The sequence below is a fragment of the Typopeltis vanoorti genome, chromosome 21 (assembly GCF_054136105.1).
Source record: "Typopeltis vanoorti isolate ZY-2024b chromosome 21, IOZ_Tvanoo_1.0, whole genome shotgun sequence".
In the NCBI taxonomy this organism is placed as follows: domain Eukaryota; kingdom Metazoa; phylum Arthropoda; class Arachnida; order Uropygi; family Thelyphonidae; genus Typopeltis; species Typopeltis vanoorti.
Genome location: NC_143569.1, coordinates 91,902,108 through 91,920,526, shown reverse-complemented (window position 1 = coordinate 91,920,526; position 18,419 = coordinate 91,902,108). Strand labels below are relative to the sequence as shown.

Genomic DNA, 18,419 nt, shown 5'->3' with positions numbered 1-18,419 from the left:
GGAATATTTCGTCTCATCTTCCCTTTTGTGTTAGGTTCAATGGCCTATCAAACCAAGTAACTTGGCTTCTTAGAAACATGATAACTGTTTATGATAGGGCAGTTAATCCTATTTGCACTGTGTACTCTGGATCTGCCACCTCCACATGAAACCAGATAAATCACCTTCACCTCAAGTCTCGATAAAGGTTCTTTCTTCATGTCCTAGATGGGATTTGAACCAGGTCTTTCCAACTAAAAGGCATCCATCTATACTAAATGAGCTGGAGACTTTTACAGCAATTTATGTAGTCAAAATCCAATTGACCAGGAGATGTTCTTACTATATCAATTCACAAAAAAAGGACAATATGCTGGATGTGAATACTAAATTTCCCAAAAACGATTTATGCAAGCATACTTACTTGATATAAGGCTTAAAAATGTTGGAGAAAGAAACTTTAGCAAATAAGTCAGAATTTTTTTATTTCAAAGCAAACAGCTAAGAATCAGATATAAAACCAGTCTGTATGAATTTTTCAGATCTTGAAAAAGGCAAAGTAGCATACCACAGGAAAAACTATTCAAGTCTGATATAAAAGTACACAATATAAACAAAGCTACTCAAAACAATAAGCACAGAAATCATACAGTTAACTCACAAAAAAACTCAACAGGATCCAAAGGAATAGTTTGGTATATTAAATTTTCTTTAGAATAAAACTGATGGTATCAGAAATTAGCTGGAACCTGTTAGTTGTGTTATATTGAGTGAGTTTGATACACAGACGGGTTAAAAGAGGATTAAAAGCACATTTTAAGAAAACATTAATCTAATATCAAGTTACTGGCTATTAAGATCACATTCATAATGCAAGTATTCGTCATCCTCTTAAATAAATTCCTCTTCAATAAGTCCTTGAAGACAAATTAACAGAAATAATACTGTATGCTATAAATGCATTATGAAAACCTATAAAAATTAAAGCCATAAAATCCAGTAGAAAAATAATCACTTTTATTTAAGAAAAAGTACTTCATTGTAACTATAATTAATTAGAAATTAAATAACAAGTAATTTAGTAAGTCATAATTAGCGATGGGGCTGCTTAAAGATCAAAGCAAGATAATTGTGAGGAGACTCCACATAGCCTTTAAGAGATGCAGAGAACCAACAGAGCTTGTGACCTAATGTTGACAAAAGATGGGCTGGCCATTTGGGACTTAACCAACCAAACTGCTCTCTACTTGGTTAAACCAAAAATAAATATAATGGTATAAACATGAGATTTCATGCTGAGTGTGATATCATCCAAATTATGCAAGGCTCCAGCTGCTTTTGCTAGGAAACCAAGACAAAAAAAGAGTAAGCTATGAGAAAAAACACAACATCGCAATTGAAGGTAGGAACCATCAACATAGGGATTATCAATAAAAGGAAACTGAACTTAAACTGAAAAAGTACCACATGGACAAAATTCGTGTTACTGAGATGAAGATTATAATAGGTGGGATTCTACTAAATAATAAATATAGGATGTTATATTTGGGTAATCTCAATCAAGGAAAGGAAGAAGTAGTCATGACATTCAACATACATGAAGATAAATTTTGGATTGAAAGGCAGTTTCAAGCAGTTATGTGGACAAACTTCAAAATGAGAAAATGGACAATGAAACTTATTTGTACATATGGTCGCACAGAAGGCTATACTAAGGAAAAGGTGCAGAAATTTTTCAAATCATCAGAATAGGCTGCTGATATAATGAAAACAGAAAAGTTAGTCCTTGTTGGAGATTTAAACAGCAGAGTGGGAAATGAATGCCATCAGATATACAGTAAAGCTTTGAGAAAATTTGGAGAAAGGAGCAAGGCTAATAATAATGCTAAGTACCTGCTGGATTTCTGTTCAGAATACACGTTAGTCATCTTTAACAGTAAAGATGGACAAAAGTTAACATGGAAAGAAGACACGAGAAATAAGGAAAGGTTCATTGAATACATTATTGTTGATAGTGATATCTTTATGCTGATTTAAGATACAGAGGATTTGAAATTGGGAATGATCATAACTCAGCCTTAAGTAGGATAACAATGAAAGCCACATTGAACAGCACAATATGTAAGAAAGTTTTAAAAAGAATTAAAGTCAAGCAGCTTTTATAGATGAACTGTACTCAAATGTACAAACATTATTCAAGAAAACAATGAAAAAGTTCAAAAACAAGAACCAAACCTTAGTCTCGGGGGCAAACTGTGAAGAAAACTAACCGATTCAAGCAGAGAGGCATGTAGTGAAAACGATAGAAAAATAAGAACATTGTGGCGGCCACAAGTAGTACTGAAAAAGAAGAAAGCATACCAAACGCTCCTAGCAAATAAGTTTCAAGATACCCCAAAAGAATACGGAGACAAAAAAAACATAAATTAAGCTATGTGTGAAAGTAGCTAAACAAAGGTCATGGGAAGACTTATAAATATAAATATCAAACAGGCAGTAAAATATTCTGGAGGCTATCAAAAAAAGCTTAGAAATAAAGTAAAGAGAATCAAAGGTGATATGAAAACTGAAGATAACAATTTTATAGATGTCTAGTATAATTACTTTGAAAGACTATTAAATGAAACAAGCAGTGACAGAACTGTAATAGAAAATATTCATGAGATAACAAACAGGAATACAAATCAATACTTCAGGTAGGAAGAGCTATCAAACATCTGAATTGTAGAAAGGCAACTGGGGTAGATATTCCAATAGAAATACTAAAATATGGAGGTCTAAAAGTTTTGCAGTGGCCATACTACATAATTCAGAACTCCTGGTCAGAAGGATAAATTCTAGTTGACTGGAGTAGAGCTTGCATTTTTCCCATCTGTTGAAAAAAAAAGTGGGAGATAAAACAATGAAAGAATTTTTTTTTTATGTGACTCCCATCCACAAAAGTTTTATTTGTAATCTTTTAATACATTCATATCATAGGTGGGCTAAGGATTTATTTATTTATATATATCATTTTTTTTTTTAATGATTTTATATTTTTACTTAAAGCACTTCAGGCTTCCAATAAGTAAAGCAGTGGTCTCACACCAGACAATGAAATTCAACTCTCACCTAAAGACAATCACAAAGATCCATGTGCAAGGTGTAATTCAAACCTGCAGCTTGTTGGCTAGAGAGTAAATATGCTAACCACTCTCAGCCAACCAGGTCTACTAAGTGTTCCATGTAAGATTTATGCCAGCACATTTGAGAATAGACTAAGAAAAATTGTTGGGAAAAAAAATTCGAGAAGAACAAGCTGGGTTCTGGCCAAATAGAGGTTGTCAAGGTCAGATTTTCTTTATGACAAATGGTTGAGAAATCAAGAAATATAACAAGGAACTGTATTTAGGTTTTGTAGATCTGGAAAAGGCATATGACAAGGTGCACAGCAAAAAGCTTTTCAAAACACTACAATTAAATGGAGTAAATGGAACATTATAAAGCTCAATATATATTCTATATCTAAGTTCTAAATCAGCAGTCAGAACTGAAGAAAATATAGGAAGATAGTTTGATGTAATATCTAACGTAAGACAAGAGTATATATACATCATCTCCACCCTTATTCATCATCTATGTGGACTGCATTGTGAAAGAAGTGGCATTATACCTGATATTAGAATTAAAGATATAAAACTTAGCTCTTTGCTAAAAGCAGATGTTGTTGTACTTCTAAACAAATCCAGTACAAGCCTCCAGGATTCTCTAACTAAACTAAATAAAAAATGCAGGAAATTCGGCATGAAAATCAACAATAAAAGGACCAAAACTATGAAAACAGGTAAGAACAAGTAAAATATTTCACTTATTTAGGTGCAATTTTCTATGAAGATGGCATATTAAATATGAAAATAGACAATGCAATAGCACTAAGCAAAGCTGGTATGTTGGAAGCCAGATGAATAAATTTACATGGAATAAGAGAGAAATTAGCCATATACAAGATAGCATTCAAGCAAATTAAGTTATAGATTTGAGAGTTAGGAATAAAGCATTTGATCAAGAACCGGACCACAGACATGAGAGTTCATCACAAATATCAAGATCTAGACAAAATCCTAATAGAAAGAAATATCAAATTAGTAGTAATAACAGAAAAAAAAAAAAAGTTCAGATGAAACAAATAATTACATCTATATCCACAGTAGTCAAAAAAGGAAGAAAGAACAAAAGAAGAAATAATGATTTTATTCACAAATCAATTAAAAAATATATCATGCATTAAACAATACTGGAGTGAGAGAATTCTAGAACTAAGATTACAAATAAGCCATGACTTCCTGACTATTATTTGTATCTATGCCCCAGAGGAAGGACATATAGCAATGGCTTTTGTTCAGATTTACAAAAAATAAAAGATAAAATAAACCATCTTATTCATCAAACGACTTAAAAAATTATTTTAAAATATTTAGCAGCAAGGAAAAATCTCAGAAAGTTGAAATAAGGCAATTATCATCCTAATATATAAAAAAGGCAATAAGTGCAACTGTGAAAACTACAGAGGAATAAGTCTTCTAAATACTGGTTATAAGTTATATGCACAAAGATTAACTTCAGAACTTAAATCATATGTAGAAGATAAATTTTGCAAAGAACAAAATGGCTTCCGAAAAGGACGATTGTGCACTGACCCAGTTTTCTCATGAAAAATCTTAATGGAAAAATATTATGAATACAACATAGAAACATTCATAGCATTTATAGACTACCAGAAAGCCTTTAACAGTCTTAAGGAACAAACTGTTGACTGTACTCAAGAATTGAAACATTACAAATCAGCTGTTTGCTGCAATAACTAACATGTATCACAAAAACCAAAAAGAATCAATGAAAAAGTTACAGAATGGAAATCAAACAAATGGGGTCCATCAAGGATGTCCAATGGCATCACTCTTACTTAATATCAATACAGACGAAATAGTAAAGAAATGGAAGAAAAATATAAAACCAGCATTTAAACTGGATCATGGAACTATACTTAATACCTATTTGTGTGCAGAGAACCAGATAATCATAGCAACAAGTGAAGATGAAATCCAAAGATAAGTACAAAAACATAAGTACAAAACAAAAATCATAACTTTTAAAGGACCATTTCCAGTCAGAAGTAAAATCATGATTGAAAATAAAATTTTATAATACATTATAGAAAATTTTAGAATACATCCAATGTATTTGAAGAAGCTGACACTGACATCAAAATTTCAAACTTCCTAAAGATGACAGGAATGATCAATAATATTTACAAATCTAACCAAGCATATAAGATTATATAAATCTATTATAAATAACAGATTATATAAGATATATAAATGAAGCCTTTTGGCTCTTTATTTTAGTAAAAGCATATAAGAGTTTATAAAGTTTTGGCAAGACTTCTACTGTATGGAAGTGAATCATAGACCACAAAAACTGAACAGAAACAGGAGAAATGAAATTCCTGTGAAGGACAGCAGGCTATACTCTCTGGGACAAAAAAAAGAAGCACAAAAATAGATAAAGAACTAAAAAAAGACTCAGTGTTGGACAAAGTATATGAATACCAAAAGAAGTGGATTGAACATATTAAAATAATGAACAATTCAAGACTACCCCCCCCCCCCAAAAAAAAATACTCTGATACCACCCAAATGGAGGATATAGAAGTCAGGAATGATCAATGAAAAAATGGAACGAGACTGGAACAGGCCACTAGGCCTAAATCCCTGAAAGGATGATGATGATGCATTCAAGCAAATTAAGTTATAGAACTGAGAGTAAGGTCAGAAATAAAGTACTTGATCAAGAACTAGAGACCACAGATAGGAGAGTGAACAGATGACAGCAATGGCATAATTATATTAGAAATGAAGGTATTAGGAAGGAATCTGATATTGTTAGCATTCAAGAATGTGTGAGCAGAGCTAATCTAAGGTGGAATGGTCACTTAAACAAATTGGAGAGGAAAAGTTAACAAAACTGGTGTTTGTTGCCATGCAAGAAAAGAGATCCAAAGGACAGCAAAGACTGAGATGTAGGTGGACTGATTCAGTCAGAAGTGGAAACTAAGGAAAACTAAAATGTTAGGTACGACAATATTGATGTGTTGACAAGTAATAGACCAAATTGGAGAAATATTTTTGATAGATTAGTAATAATTGAAACTTAATTATGTAGTAGCAGTGTCATAGTATCCTGTATACTGCTTGAGGGTATATACAGGAAATTGATGATGATAATTAGTGATGTATATCAAAACTTTTATGAAATTAACATACTCATATGAATTTTATCATAATATGAATGGTTTTAATATACCACAGAATCCTCCCAATTGGGCATAAATGGTATCAGGGATATTCAAAATAATAAATTTTTCATAATTGAGTTTTATAACAAGTTCCTTCTTCCTACTCAATGCTCTAAGATCTCAAAAATTTCAACAAAAATTTTTTCAGTTTCTTAAGAATTTATTATGCATTGCATATTTATTTACAAACAACCTATTTTGAAATATTACACTGCTAATATAATGCATTAATGCACCTAACATGTCAAATAAGTATTGATAGCAATATGTTTAGAGAAACCTAAATTGCCTGTACCACAATAACATGTGGGCCTCTTCCTTTGTCCCTGATCACACTTCCTAGACATACTCGTGATAAGTTTTGATAATAGGTTCAAGATCATTATACCATTGTTAGATGCACTAGAATGGTCCCACTGGATGTTATAGTTCATTCCAAAGATGCTCCATTGAGTTGCGATTGGAAATGAATATGCAAGTCGGTTAAGTTTTCTCACATCCTTTTCTTGAAACCATGACACAATAATGCCTGCAGTATGACATGTTGCAGTGTATTGAAAGAGACTTAGATCTTTTTCTTAAAACTGTCCCAACATAGGAAGCTTTGCATTATTCAGAAGTTAGCATGCTGCCTAGCATTCATCCTTTAGGCACTACAACCACATGTTCCAAATACATACCAGAAGAAAAAGCTCCAGATTCTTTACACCACAGCTACCAAACTTCACAGAATGAGATGATGCCTTCATGCATAAGGCATTCCCAAGGCATCTACTGCACCCATCAAAAATGGTGATGGATGCAGTACATCACTACAATATGGAGTGATGAAATGTGCAGACTTCCAATCTCTATAGACAAGCTGATGATGTTCTTCAGTATAGTCTATGCTATTGACTGCCATGGTATTTAGCGTATGTGAAGCTGTCCTTCCAAAGAAACTAAGACTGCACATTTCTCCACACAATATGCTACTAACCTGAACCAATATGGACTCTTTGAACTCTTGGCTGATCTGTTCATCATACCACCCTTTTATTCATCTTCAATCCCTTATTATAAGCCTCCTCCTGCACATTTTTTGGATGAGGTAAAAAATAACTTAACATTTCTATCAACTGATAATGTCGCTTACAATTGACTCTGGATGATGCATTCTTTTATCCTAAGGAATGGATGGAGCATTAACATGGCATCATCTCTTTCAAAGTCGAGAAGTTCTCAAGTACTGCTTATTGGGTACAGATATACATATTAACATGGAATGGAGTCTACCTTATATAATAGTATAGGCCAGTGGTGGCGAATTTTTTATGTGCGCTTCCCAAAAATATAAAAATCAAGTTGATGACGTGCCGGGCAATTTTTAGTAGGGGAAAAATAGAAAATTATTAATTAATTTATAATATATATTTTATAAATAATTATTTATAATATTTATTTATATATACATTTATAATATTTATTTATATATACATTTATAATATTTATTTATATATAAATTTATAATATTTATTTATATATAAATTTATATTATTTAGTGTAAAATTGATTATATTATTAAATTGATTTTAAAGTTGGTTTGAAAAGAAAAAAAAAGTGGTAGTGAGAAAAATATTTATGCACTGTAACTCACCATAGAAGTCAGCTGAGAAGAAGCTCAACTTGTCATAGAAGAAGCTCAACTTGTCGGAGAAATGCTTACTGTATTTACTCGAATATAACTTGCCCTCGCGTATAACTCACACCCCTGATTTTACTTTACGAAAAAAGACATCAAAAAGTTTTGCATATTACCTCGCACATGAAAAATGTTTAAACATGTTCACGTCGAGGTGATAGTAACTTGCTCTTCCCCTCGGTTAAAAACACGCCCTCCCCAAAACTATTATACTGCAGATGCAAGAAAAACAAGTGTAGTTTTATTGCATCCCTGAATAAGGTACAGAGGCTTTTGCAGTCTGTGTAATATATTTTTCAACAAATAGTGTGATTCATTAGTTAGCGCCATTTTTATTCCAGCTGTCTCTAATTGCACTATTATTATCCTCTCCCACAGAAACTATGCTGTTAGACTGAAGTCAACAACTGTGTTTCAGTAAAACCATATGTTGAACTGAAACACAGTGTCTAACTAAAAACTATTGTCCAATTTTTCAATTACATGAATTAAGTATTTCTTTTATTGCATTTGAAATTCCCGGTGTCATTATGACATATTACAAAGACTAAATTCAAATAAAATTCTACCATGAATTGAAACATGCCATATAATTACGATGACCATACATCTTTTATTTAAGAGGACAGTCCTTTATTTCACTGCTCTGTCGTTTAGATTTTTTTTTTTTCTAAAATGGCCATTATGTTCTTTATTTTGTGAATTGAAATAGTAAATTGAATATTAATGCCAACATATTTAAAGATGAAATTCATAAATTTTTACCAAACCTCATCATCATCATCAAATTCCTGCCATGTACCCTTCAAGAGGGAGTACAGGATATGATAATACTACATGAAAAATTTACATCATTACTAACTTCCTATCTATAATTTTCCTCCAAATCTGTCTGTTACATGTCAAGACTCCAACATTATCAGATTTTAAATTGCTATTGTCTAAGGCACATTGTACCATATAAATCCACCTATATCTTGGTCTTCCTCTGGGTCGTTTTTCTGCCAACTGGACAGAGAACATTTGTTTTGCTAATCTGTCCAGCTCCTGACCCAGCACTCAGATCCATAAGTTAAAATTGGTTTGAACACTGTCTTGTATACAGCTAATTTAGTGTTCCGACTAATTTCTCTCTTATTCCATATGAATATATTCAATTGACTTCCTACCATACCAGCTTTGCTGATTCTGTTGTCGATTTCCATAATTAATTTACCATCTTTACTAAAAATCGTGCCTAAGTAGCTGAAATGTTTTGCTTGTTCCAGAGGTTCTCCGTTCACAATGCAGTTGACATTTTCAACGATTCTGCCTATTTTCATTGTCTTTGTCTTTTTATTGCTGACTTTCATACCATATCTATTACAACAGTTATTCAATTTAGTCAGGGAATCTTGCAGACTTGTAGTGGATTTATTTAGAAATATAACATAGTCCACATAAAGAAAAGAGCTGACATTAACATCTCCAATTTTGATATCATGTTTAATACCACTTTCCTTCATAATGTGATCCAGAGGATCACATTATGAAGGAAATATGATGTACAGAGGGGATAATGTACATCCTTGTCTGAAATCAGATTTAACATAAAACTATATTCCTGTACTTCCTTCAATTCTAACTGCTGACTTACAACTCAAATAAGTATTGCTTGATATAATACCACATTGACACAACTTAACTGTAGTGTATTGAATAGCTTCTCTCTTGGCACCTTGTCATATGCCTTTTTCAGATCGACAAAACTTAAATACAAAACAAGCCATGAATCCAGCTTGTTCTTAACCAAGCTTTTTTTCTGCAACTCTTCTCAACCGTTTCTCAAGTATACTGGCGTAAATCTTACCAGGAACACTCAGTAGGGAAATACCTCTGTAATTCTCACATTCAGTTTTATTTCCCTTTTTATATATGGGTACTATGAGAGCTCTCCTCCAATCATCAGGAATTTGCCCCTCTGGCCAGGCCTTCTGAAAAATGCAGTGCAGCCACTGTAACACTTTTAGACCACCATACTTCAGCATTTCTGGTTGAATATCATCTACTCCTGCTGCCTTTCCACATTTCAAGCCTTTGATGGCTTTTTCTACTTCAAGTATGGATATGTATTTATTCCTGACTGTATGCCTGTTGAGTGTTTTTACCACTGTACTATCACTGCTCGTTTCATTTAGCAATTTTTCAAAGTAATTACTCCATACTTCAAGGATATCTTTTTCTCCCATTTTCATGTCACCTTTATCATCCCTAACTCCTTTTACACACTCTTTCCTCCATTTTTAAGCTTCTTCAACAACCTCCAGAATATTTTGCCACCTTTTTGATATTTATTTTCTATGTTCTTGCCAAAGTCCTCCCATGACTTTTGTTTAGCTAGTTTTACACAGTGTTTAGCTTTCTTACATTTGTCTCTGTATTCTCTAAGAGCACAAGCTGATTTATTTGCCAGGAACTTTTGATATGCTTTCTTCTTTTCCTTCACCGTCTCTTTAATTTCCTGTGTCCACAATGGAGTTCTGATTTTTCTATCCTTGCAGACAACCTCAACACATGCCTCTCTGGCTGAATCAATCAGGATTTTCTTCAGGGCTTGCCACTGAATCTCCAAGGTTTGGTTCCTGTTCTCAAACTCTTTTATTTTTATTTCAATAATCTTTGTGTATTTTACTCTACAGGTCACATCTGAGATATGTTCAACTTTTATTCGCTTTAAAACTTTCTTACATATCATTCTTTTCAATACGAAATTCAATTTTATCCTGTTCAAGACTAAACAGTGATCACTTCCAATTTCAAATCCTCTCTACACTCTGGTGTTCTGCACCAGGGAGAAAACATCACTATCAACAATAACATAGTCAATGAGACCTTTTTTATTCCTTGTCTCTTCTCTCCATGTGAATTTGTGCATATTTTTATGTTGGAACATGGTGTTAGTAATAACCTGTCCATGTCCTGAGCAGAAATCCAACAGGTATTTGCCATTATTATTAGCTTTGCTCTTTTCTCCAAATTTTCCCAAAATATTTTTGTATGTCTGACAATCATTTCCTACTCTGCTATTTAGATCCCCAACAAGGACCAACTTTTCCTTTTCATTGTGTCAGTTGCTTTCTCTAAAGACAAAAAATCCCCATTCTCATATTTGCCCACATTACTCTACTTGAGACTGACTGCCATTTAAGAAGATTGGCCTTGTATTTTGTGTTGAATACTATGGCTACTCCTTTTTCTTGATTGTCATTGCCTGAATATAACATTTTGTATTTATTGCTCAATAAATCAATAAATAAAGTTGATCAATAAATAAATGTATTTATTGATCAACTGGTGAGATCAAAAAGATCTCACCAGTTTATGTCTTTTTTGTTTCAGTCACCCCTATTATATCGATCTGGTACTTATCTAATTCCTCAGTTAGCTCCATTTCTTTGCCATTCAGGCTTCTTATGTTGATAGTACCAATCTTTAACTTTGGTGATGTTGAGTTTGGGTGTGTTTTCAGATTTGTTCCACTTGCTGACTTTTTGCTGTTCGCCCTGGTTCCCTGGCAAAAACAACAGGAGCCTTGTTTAACCGGGCCACGCCCCAGCCGGCAAGCAATTTTTTCATGTTGTACCATCAATTTTTTATTTTGGTTTAACCAATAAGAATACAATCTGGTCAGCTAAATCCCAAATTGCCAGCCCATCCTCATTCGTTCAGTATCCAAGTAGATACCCAACAGGGTGCACCATGAGAAGGTGAGGATCGGACATTAGGTCAGAAGCCCTGGTCAGTTCTCCGGATTCCTTTAAAGTCTATGTGGAGGTCTCTTCTCAGTTATACAGCTTTGACCCTTAAGCATCCCATTGATTGCATTGATTATTTAATTAACTGGAACAGCTGTTTTTATGTATTTGAATGGGTCCTACTATGATAAATTCTCTGCAGGAGAAGATCAAGGAAAATGTTTTGTTCATTTCCTGTCACTGGAACTTAAATATAAATGATGGCGAACTATTTGATGAAGTTTCGTGTATTAAAAGTTATGTCACTAGTGAAAAGATCGAAGAATGGTGACAAAACGATGTAGCAGGGTTGAATATTTTAAATATTTCGCAGATAAGCATGTATCTTTTAAAAACATTTTAAAAATCGTTGAGTTTTGTTTATATCTCCCTGGATCTAATGTCCCCACTGAACAAGTATTTTCATTAGTGAAAAATATGTGGACTAGTGGGGGGGGGGGGGGGGGGGAATTAAAAATCGAAACATTGAAAGCATGCATTTATACCAAATGGAACTTTGTCATGAATTGAATAGAGTTTTATGAATTTTTAAAACACAAACCTGATTTATTAAAAAAAAAAGTTCATTCTTGTGTAAAGTATCAAAATTAAATTTTTCAAGTAATAATATGATTGTTTAAAATCCTATGTATATGCTTATATTTTACAATAAATGTTATACAGCTTTTTAGTTTTAGTAAAACAAGTAAACTCAACCTGTTTTTTTATTATTTATTTATTATGAAACAATTTCTGATTTGTCCTTTATTTTCTCCAAAGAAAATATGGTCACTGTACATATAATGCACGTGTGAGTTCGCCTGCTAGCTCAACCCAAACAAGCAGGAATAAAATTCGACTAAGGGTTGAAACTTTGTGTGAGTTGAGCCTGCTGGTAATGAGAAGTTCTGTCGGAACGATAAATGACACCCCGTCATGAATGTGTTAAAACTAGGAAATATATAGTGAATGTTATAAATTTAGTGTAATCCTTTATCCAAGTGTGAGCAAACAAAGTTTGCACCAGAAAGTATCTTCAGGAGTGGGGTAAGTTAGTACAACACCGGGCAACTCGTTGCAAAGGTGGACCAAGCTAACATCACTCCTATCTCAGTATCTCCCATAATGCCAAACACATTCCTTGCAGATATGCATAATGTTATGCATTAAGGGAAGGGCCACTACCCAGACTAGTTTTGACCTTTATTCAGGTCTCATCAGTGGTAGCCAGGCCCAGAAGTGGAGATACCAGGCAGAAGCATTAGCGAGGTCATCTTTACCTACAGGAGTTGCCAAAAAGGTGTGCCACCTTTTTATTAAATTACTCTGGATTTAGAAAAAGATGTTGAAAGTTTATTTTTCACTTGGTTAGACTCGCTATTGCTTCTGCCTGGTATCTCCACTTCTGGGCCTGGCTCCCACTGAAGAGACCTCAATAAAGGTCGAAACTAGTCTGGGTAGTGGCCATTCCCTTGATGCATAATGTTATACATATCCACGAGGAGATGTGTTTTGCATTATGGGAGATACTGAGATAGGAGTGATGTTAGCTTGGTCCACCTTTGCAATGAGTTGCCCAGTGTTGTACTACCTTACCCCAGTCCTGAAGATACTTGCAGGCGCAAACTTTGTTTGCTCACACTTGGATAAAGAATTAAACTAAATTTATTATAGTCTAACCAAGTGAAAATAAACTTTCAACATCTTTCTCTAAATCCAGAGTAATTTAATAAAAAGGTGGCACACCTTTTGGCAACTCCTATAGGTAAAGATGACCTCGCTATTGCTTCTGCCTGGTATCTCCACTTCTGGGCCTGGCTCCCACTGAAGAGACCTCAATTAAGGTCGAAACTAGTCTGGGTAGTGACCCTTCCCTTAATGCATAACATTATACATATCCGCAAGGAGATGTGTTTTGTATTATGGGAGATACCGAGATAGGAGTGCTGTTAGCTTGGTCCACCTTTGCAACAAGTTGCCCAGTGTTGTACTACCTTACCCCAGTCCTGAAGATACCTTCAGGCGCAAACTTTGTTTGCTCATACTTGGATAAAGGATTTAACTAAATTTATTATAGTCTAACCAAGTGAAAAATAAACTTTCAACATAGTGAATGTTGTTATGACAGTTTCAGATGTTATGAAATTCGATTGAAGAGAATTAGCATTTCAACTCAACACTTGTTGGTTGTCTGTGTCTTTGGGTCGAGTTATCTTTTGTTAATACCGTACCAATCATATGCATGTCTTCATAGCTGCTCTCTTGTGTAAAACAAAATTTAACTTGTACGTATTGTAATAATTAAAAAAAAAGTTGAATAATTTATAAGCGCATAAAAGGATATCACCTGTAAATTTGACGTGCCAGCAAAATTCTCAGACGTGCCACAGGTTCGCTATCTATGGTATAGGCCATATGTGACAGCAGGCATCAGTACATCAAAAACAGTGTTTCAATATTTATTTCAACATAATTTTATTTCCTAATGAGAAATTTGAAGCTCATTATAGAAAGGAATCAATCCCAACAATACATAACTGAAAGCTGACAGAATTATTTTTTCAAATGTCACAGCACTTCAAGCAAACAATTTATGACAAATTGCATTAGATAATGCTAATTTCAGTCTAAAATAAATAAGCAAACACAGAAAAGAAAGAACATTTACAGTCAACACTCACTAATAACAAGTGCCATCACTCAAAGTGAAAAATCCCAGCCATAGCCCCTTTTAGAAGCTATTCTAAAAATTTACTATAGCAAATTGTATGTTAAACTATTGCTATGGTTCATGCAAGTTCTTTACTGTGAAAGATAACTGTACAAGCATTTTATAAGATATTACTGTATTCACAATTTCTCTCAGTAATGTACACGATATCCACCCATCTAATTTCCAGCTCATCCTATAAACCAGTCACTAATCTGACTTGACACTCAATGACTGATTAATAATCAGCCAGCCTGTCATTCAGTGAGTAGCTGACAGATCCCACCAACTTGTGGGATCAGCTCTGAATTAGATAGCTATATATCTTGAATACACTACTACAAAAATTATATGGATACATCTTTTCTCAAATATGACATATTAGTGGCAAACTATGTTGCAAGGTAATACAGAAAGAGAATGCATGCTAAATTTTGATGAATTCCTATATGGAATATGACTAAAATGAACCAACTTCCAGTAAGATGTTATCACAGACTGCAATCAATCATCTCAGATGCTCCAATTGTACAGCCATTAATGACACATTACAGTTACATGTATTTATTATAATTATAGTATTTGAGATGATCAACTGTGGGATGTAATCAAAAGATGGCAAAAATAAAGTTGAAAAGAAACTCATAAATAAACCACAAACTGGGGTTAAAGGAACAGAAGATGCTGGAAAGGGCTGTGTATTCTAACCATCATTGGATTTTTTCAACATAGAATTCTAGGCAACCCAGCTGGAGAGGTTTGTTTAAAGCATTACCAAACTCCACAATCTCAAGTTTCCAAGGAGAAACGCTGCAAGCTGAAAATCAATCACTACAAATAATGCTCAAGTTTGAAATACATAGCTTGCTGCTGCTCAATTCCAACTGGATTACTTAGCACCATATGAAGTGATGAATCATGATATGCATCTTAAAATCAGATGCAGCTGCCCAGATAACGTGGCTACTATTATAATTCACCATTATTCACAGTGCAGTTGTACTATCTGTTAAGTGTGGCATTCCTATGGGTGTGGAGAGGCCCTGGTTTTGACTAGGATTCCTTATGCCTGGATAAAGTGAACACATCATATTGACATTGAGGACAATTATGCATTGTTTACACTGTGGCAGTTATACAGAAATAAAAAGATGGCTGTCAACATGATAATGCACAGTACCATGCTGCAAAGGCTGTGGCAATATGGTTTGAGGAAATGGGAGCATAAAAGTTACAATGGCTACCACAAAGTGCTGATATGAATTTCATAATAAAGATTTGCAAAGAGTTAAAACACTGGTTGAGGGCCTACTAGCATGTCCTACTTCACTTATAGGAACCGATTGTCATATTGGTGGATGAAACAATTAAAATACCTGACTGTTTAATAATATTTAGTGAAAAATGTATAACTCAAGGGAATGGCATTTGTAACCACTGTCAAACGGATTTAGGTTTGTGAAAACTCAGCTCTCCATATAATTTATACAAAACATTGTGTATAGTATTCTTGAATTATAAACTGAAATTTTAAAATAGGACACTCAGATTAACCAGCATTTCTGATAAACGATTTTTGGATAATGAGGATTCTACTGTATATAAATAATGAGTATGAAAAACACAAAACTACTGCTACATTACAATTAAGACATGAACTAAAATTCAACACTTCAGTATTATTACCTGTAGAAGTATCTAAAGATGGAATAACTGTGGGGGAGGTCTTGACTGTGCGAGGAGTAGACAGGGTGGGAGAAGCAGTGGACACTGTTACCCCTTCCTTTGTGGTAGGAGTGTCCACTGTGTTCTGTCTTTTGTATGTAGTAGAAGGTGTCCCATGTCCTGGACCTGTGCTGGATGTAGTGTGGTTACCTAAAGCATTACAGCAAGTGAAAAGCAACATAAGCTTCCAAAACCAAAAAGCAACCAAACAAGCAAACGTAGAAACATAAAATTACATGCTTTATTTCTTATGATAAACAGGTGGCATATTTAAATAACATGCTTCAGCAGTGCATTTTGCTTTTTCTGGTCAAATATACAATATTCAAGAAGGGCAACAAAGCATCACAATCCTAATCTCTCAAGGAAGAAATCCAAAAATAATAAAATGGTAAATTCCCAGAAGCAAGTGACAACTAGTCAAGTTTATACCACAGTTAAATTTCAAAATGTATGCTAGTTTACTAGTTTTGCTCTCCATAAGTTAAATTAATTCATTTTCAATGCCTATATTGAGCAGCAACATTACAAATAAGGCCTAGCTATAATACTAATGTACAATCATATTAAATTCTTATTTCTCACTTACAATGTTTCAAAAATACAAGAAACACTAATGAGAACTTACCTTAAGCCTGTGGCCTGCAAAGTTTTCATCAAGAAACAACTATGCAAGTTTGTTTGTTTTTTCCATCAAAATTGTATGTTATTTAAAAAAAAAAAAAAAAATTGATGAAAGTGTGTTGCCAACCACCAAATTCAGGTGAATTCCACTTTCATGTTTACTTTACCAAATGTATGGGCTGGTGACTATCTGGTTTCTTTAAAAAATTGATTTTAAGAACAAAACTACATAGAGCTTTTAAGAATAATAAGCTTCAAATTAGAAGCTATCATAAAAATTTTAAAAAATCTCACTTTTTATTGCATATTACATAATCTCAATATTCTAATTCTAATGGAGCAATTCTGAGTTTGCAATAACTCACATTCCACTAGAAGAGAAAAATGGGAAGCTAGAATTTAAAAACAATAAACATGCAATACATGTTACTAGAAACTAATGGCTGGTCATGAAAATCAACCACGATTTGCATAGGAAGAAAATGTTGTGTGGCATGATATTCTAGAATTGATTTTTTAAACCTTAAGCAAATTTCCTTTAAGAAATCAAGTTTATGGTTCTCTAATGGATATGTCTGAATCTATGATAAACAAAAAAAAATTGTTAATATACTGAAGCACTAAATCAAAACTGTTTGATATTTTAATCAACAACTACCAATCCATATCACAATCACAAAACAGTCATTGTTTAAAAATAGACATCACTAATTAGAATTTTTCCCCACTGATATTGTTCATTGTTCTCAAATGCAATGTACGTGTGTACATATCATCCTTTAAATAGTATTATGTGATAAAAATACAAAAGGCTTAAAAAATGAGCTATATGGAAACTTGTAGTTCAGAAAATTTAAATAGGTCAAAAAAAGAACTTAAAAATACAACATGAATATAAATTAAAGATGCCAATAAATCATATTCTTGTTTAATTTTCTATTGAAGTGTATGCAAATGAAGTCTGTGTGTGAAGCATCTTTACTTTGTATATAGAAGCTAATGACTTCACACTGATTGCCTTATATCCTATGAAGCAAAGCACACATTCTTTCAAGTGTGTATAATACTATGCATTATGGGAAGGGCCACTACCCAGATCAGTTTCAACCTTTATTGAGGTCTCATCGGTGGGAGCCAGACTAAGGCAATTAATGCAAAGTCATTAGACTCTATATATATATATATATATATATATAGAGGCTAAGGGATGCCAATTTTCTGTAAGGTTAAACTTACAGAAAATTGGCATCCCTTATCCGCTCCACTAAAGACCAACCACTTCCCCTAGACCTACTTGGTGTATACCAGGTCCCTTGCAGTTGTAATCTGTCTTACTTTGGCCAAACAGGCAGGACAGGAATATCAGAATTTCTGAACACAAGGACTACATCCGGTTTCACAAGTACAGCCATTCTGGTCTTGCGGACCATGCTCTAAATACACGCCACAGAATACTGTGGAAGAAAGCTACAGTAATACACCGTAGCAAATACAAGTACGAAAGACTGTTTATGGAATCAGCCTCAGCCCTAAGAAATTCTCCAAACCTCAACAAATTTGGTTGTATGCGACTGCCCCAAATTTGGGAGGCTT

General features: G+C 33.7%; 1 protein-coding gene across 6 annotated transcripts in view; it reads right to left on the bottom strand.

Annotated features, from left to right (window-relative positions):
- Nucleotides 1-18,419, bottom strand: part of LOC150095108 (MAP/microtubule affinity-regulating kinase 3-like) — a 360,635-nt gene that overhangs the window by 61,319 nt on the left and 280,897 nt on the right. For all 6 annotated transcript variants that reach the window (XM_090411526.1, XM_090411530.1, XM_090411532.1 and 3 more), the window contains one exon: nt 16,164-16,352. In XM_090411526.1, coding sequence (XP_090267652.1) covers nt 16,164-16,352 — 189 coding nt within the window. The remainder of the gene's footprint in view (nt 1-16,163; nt 16,353-18,419) is intronic.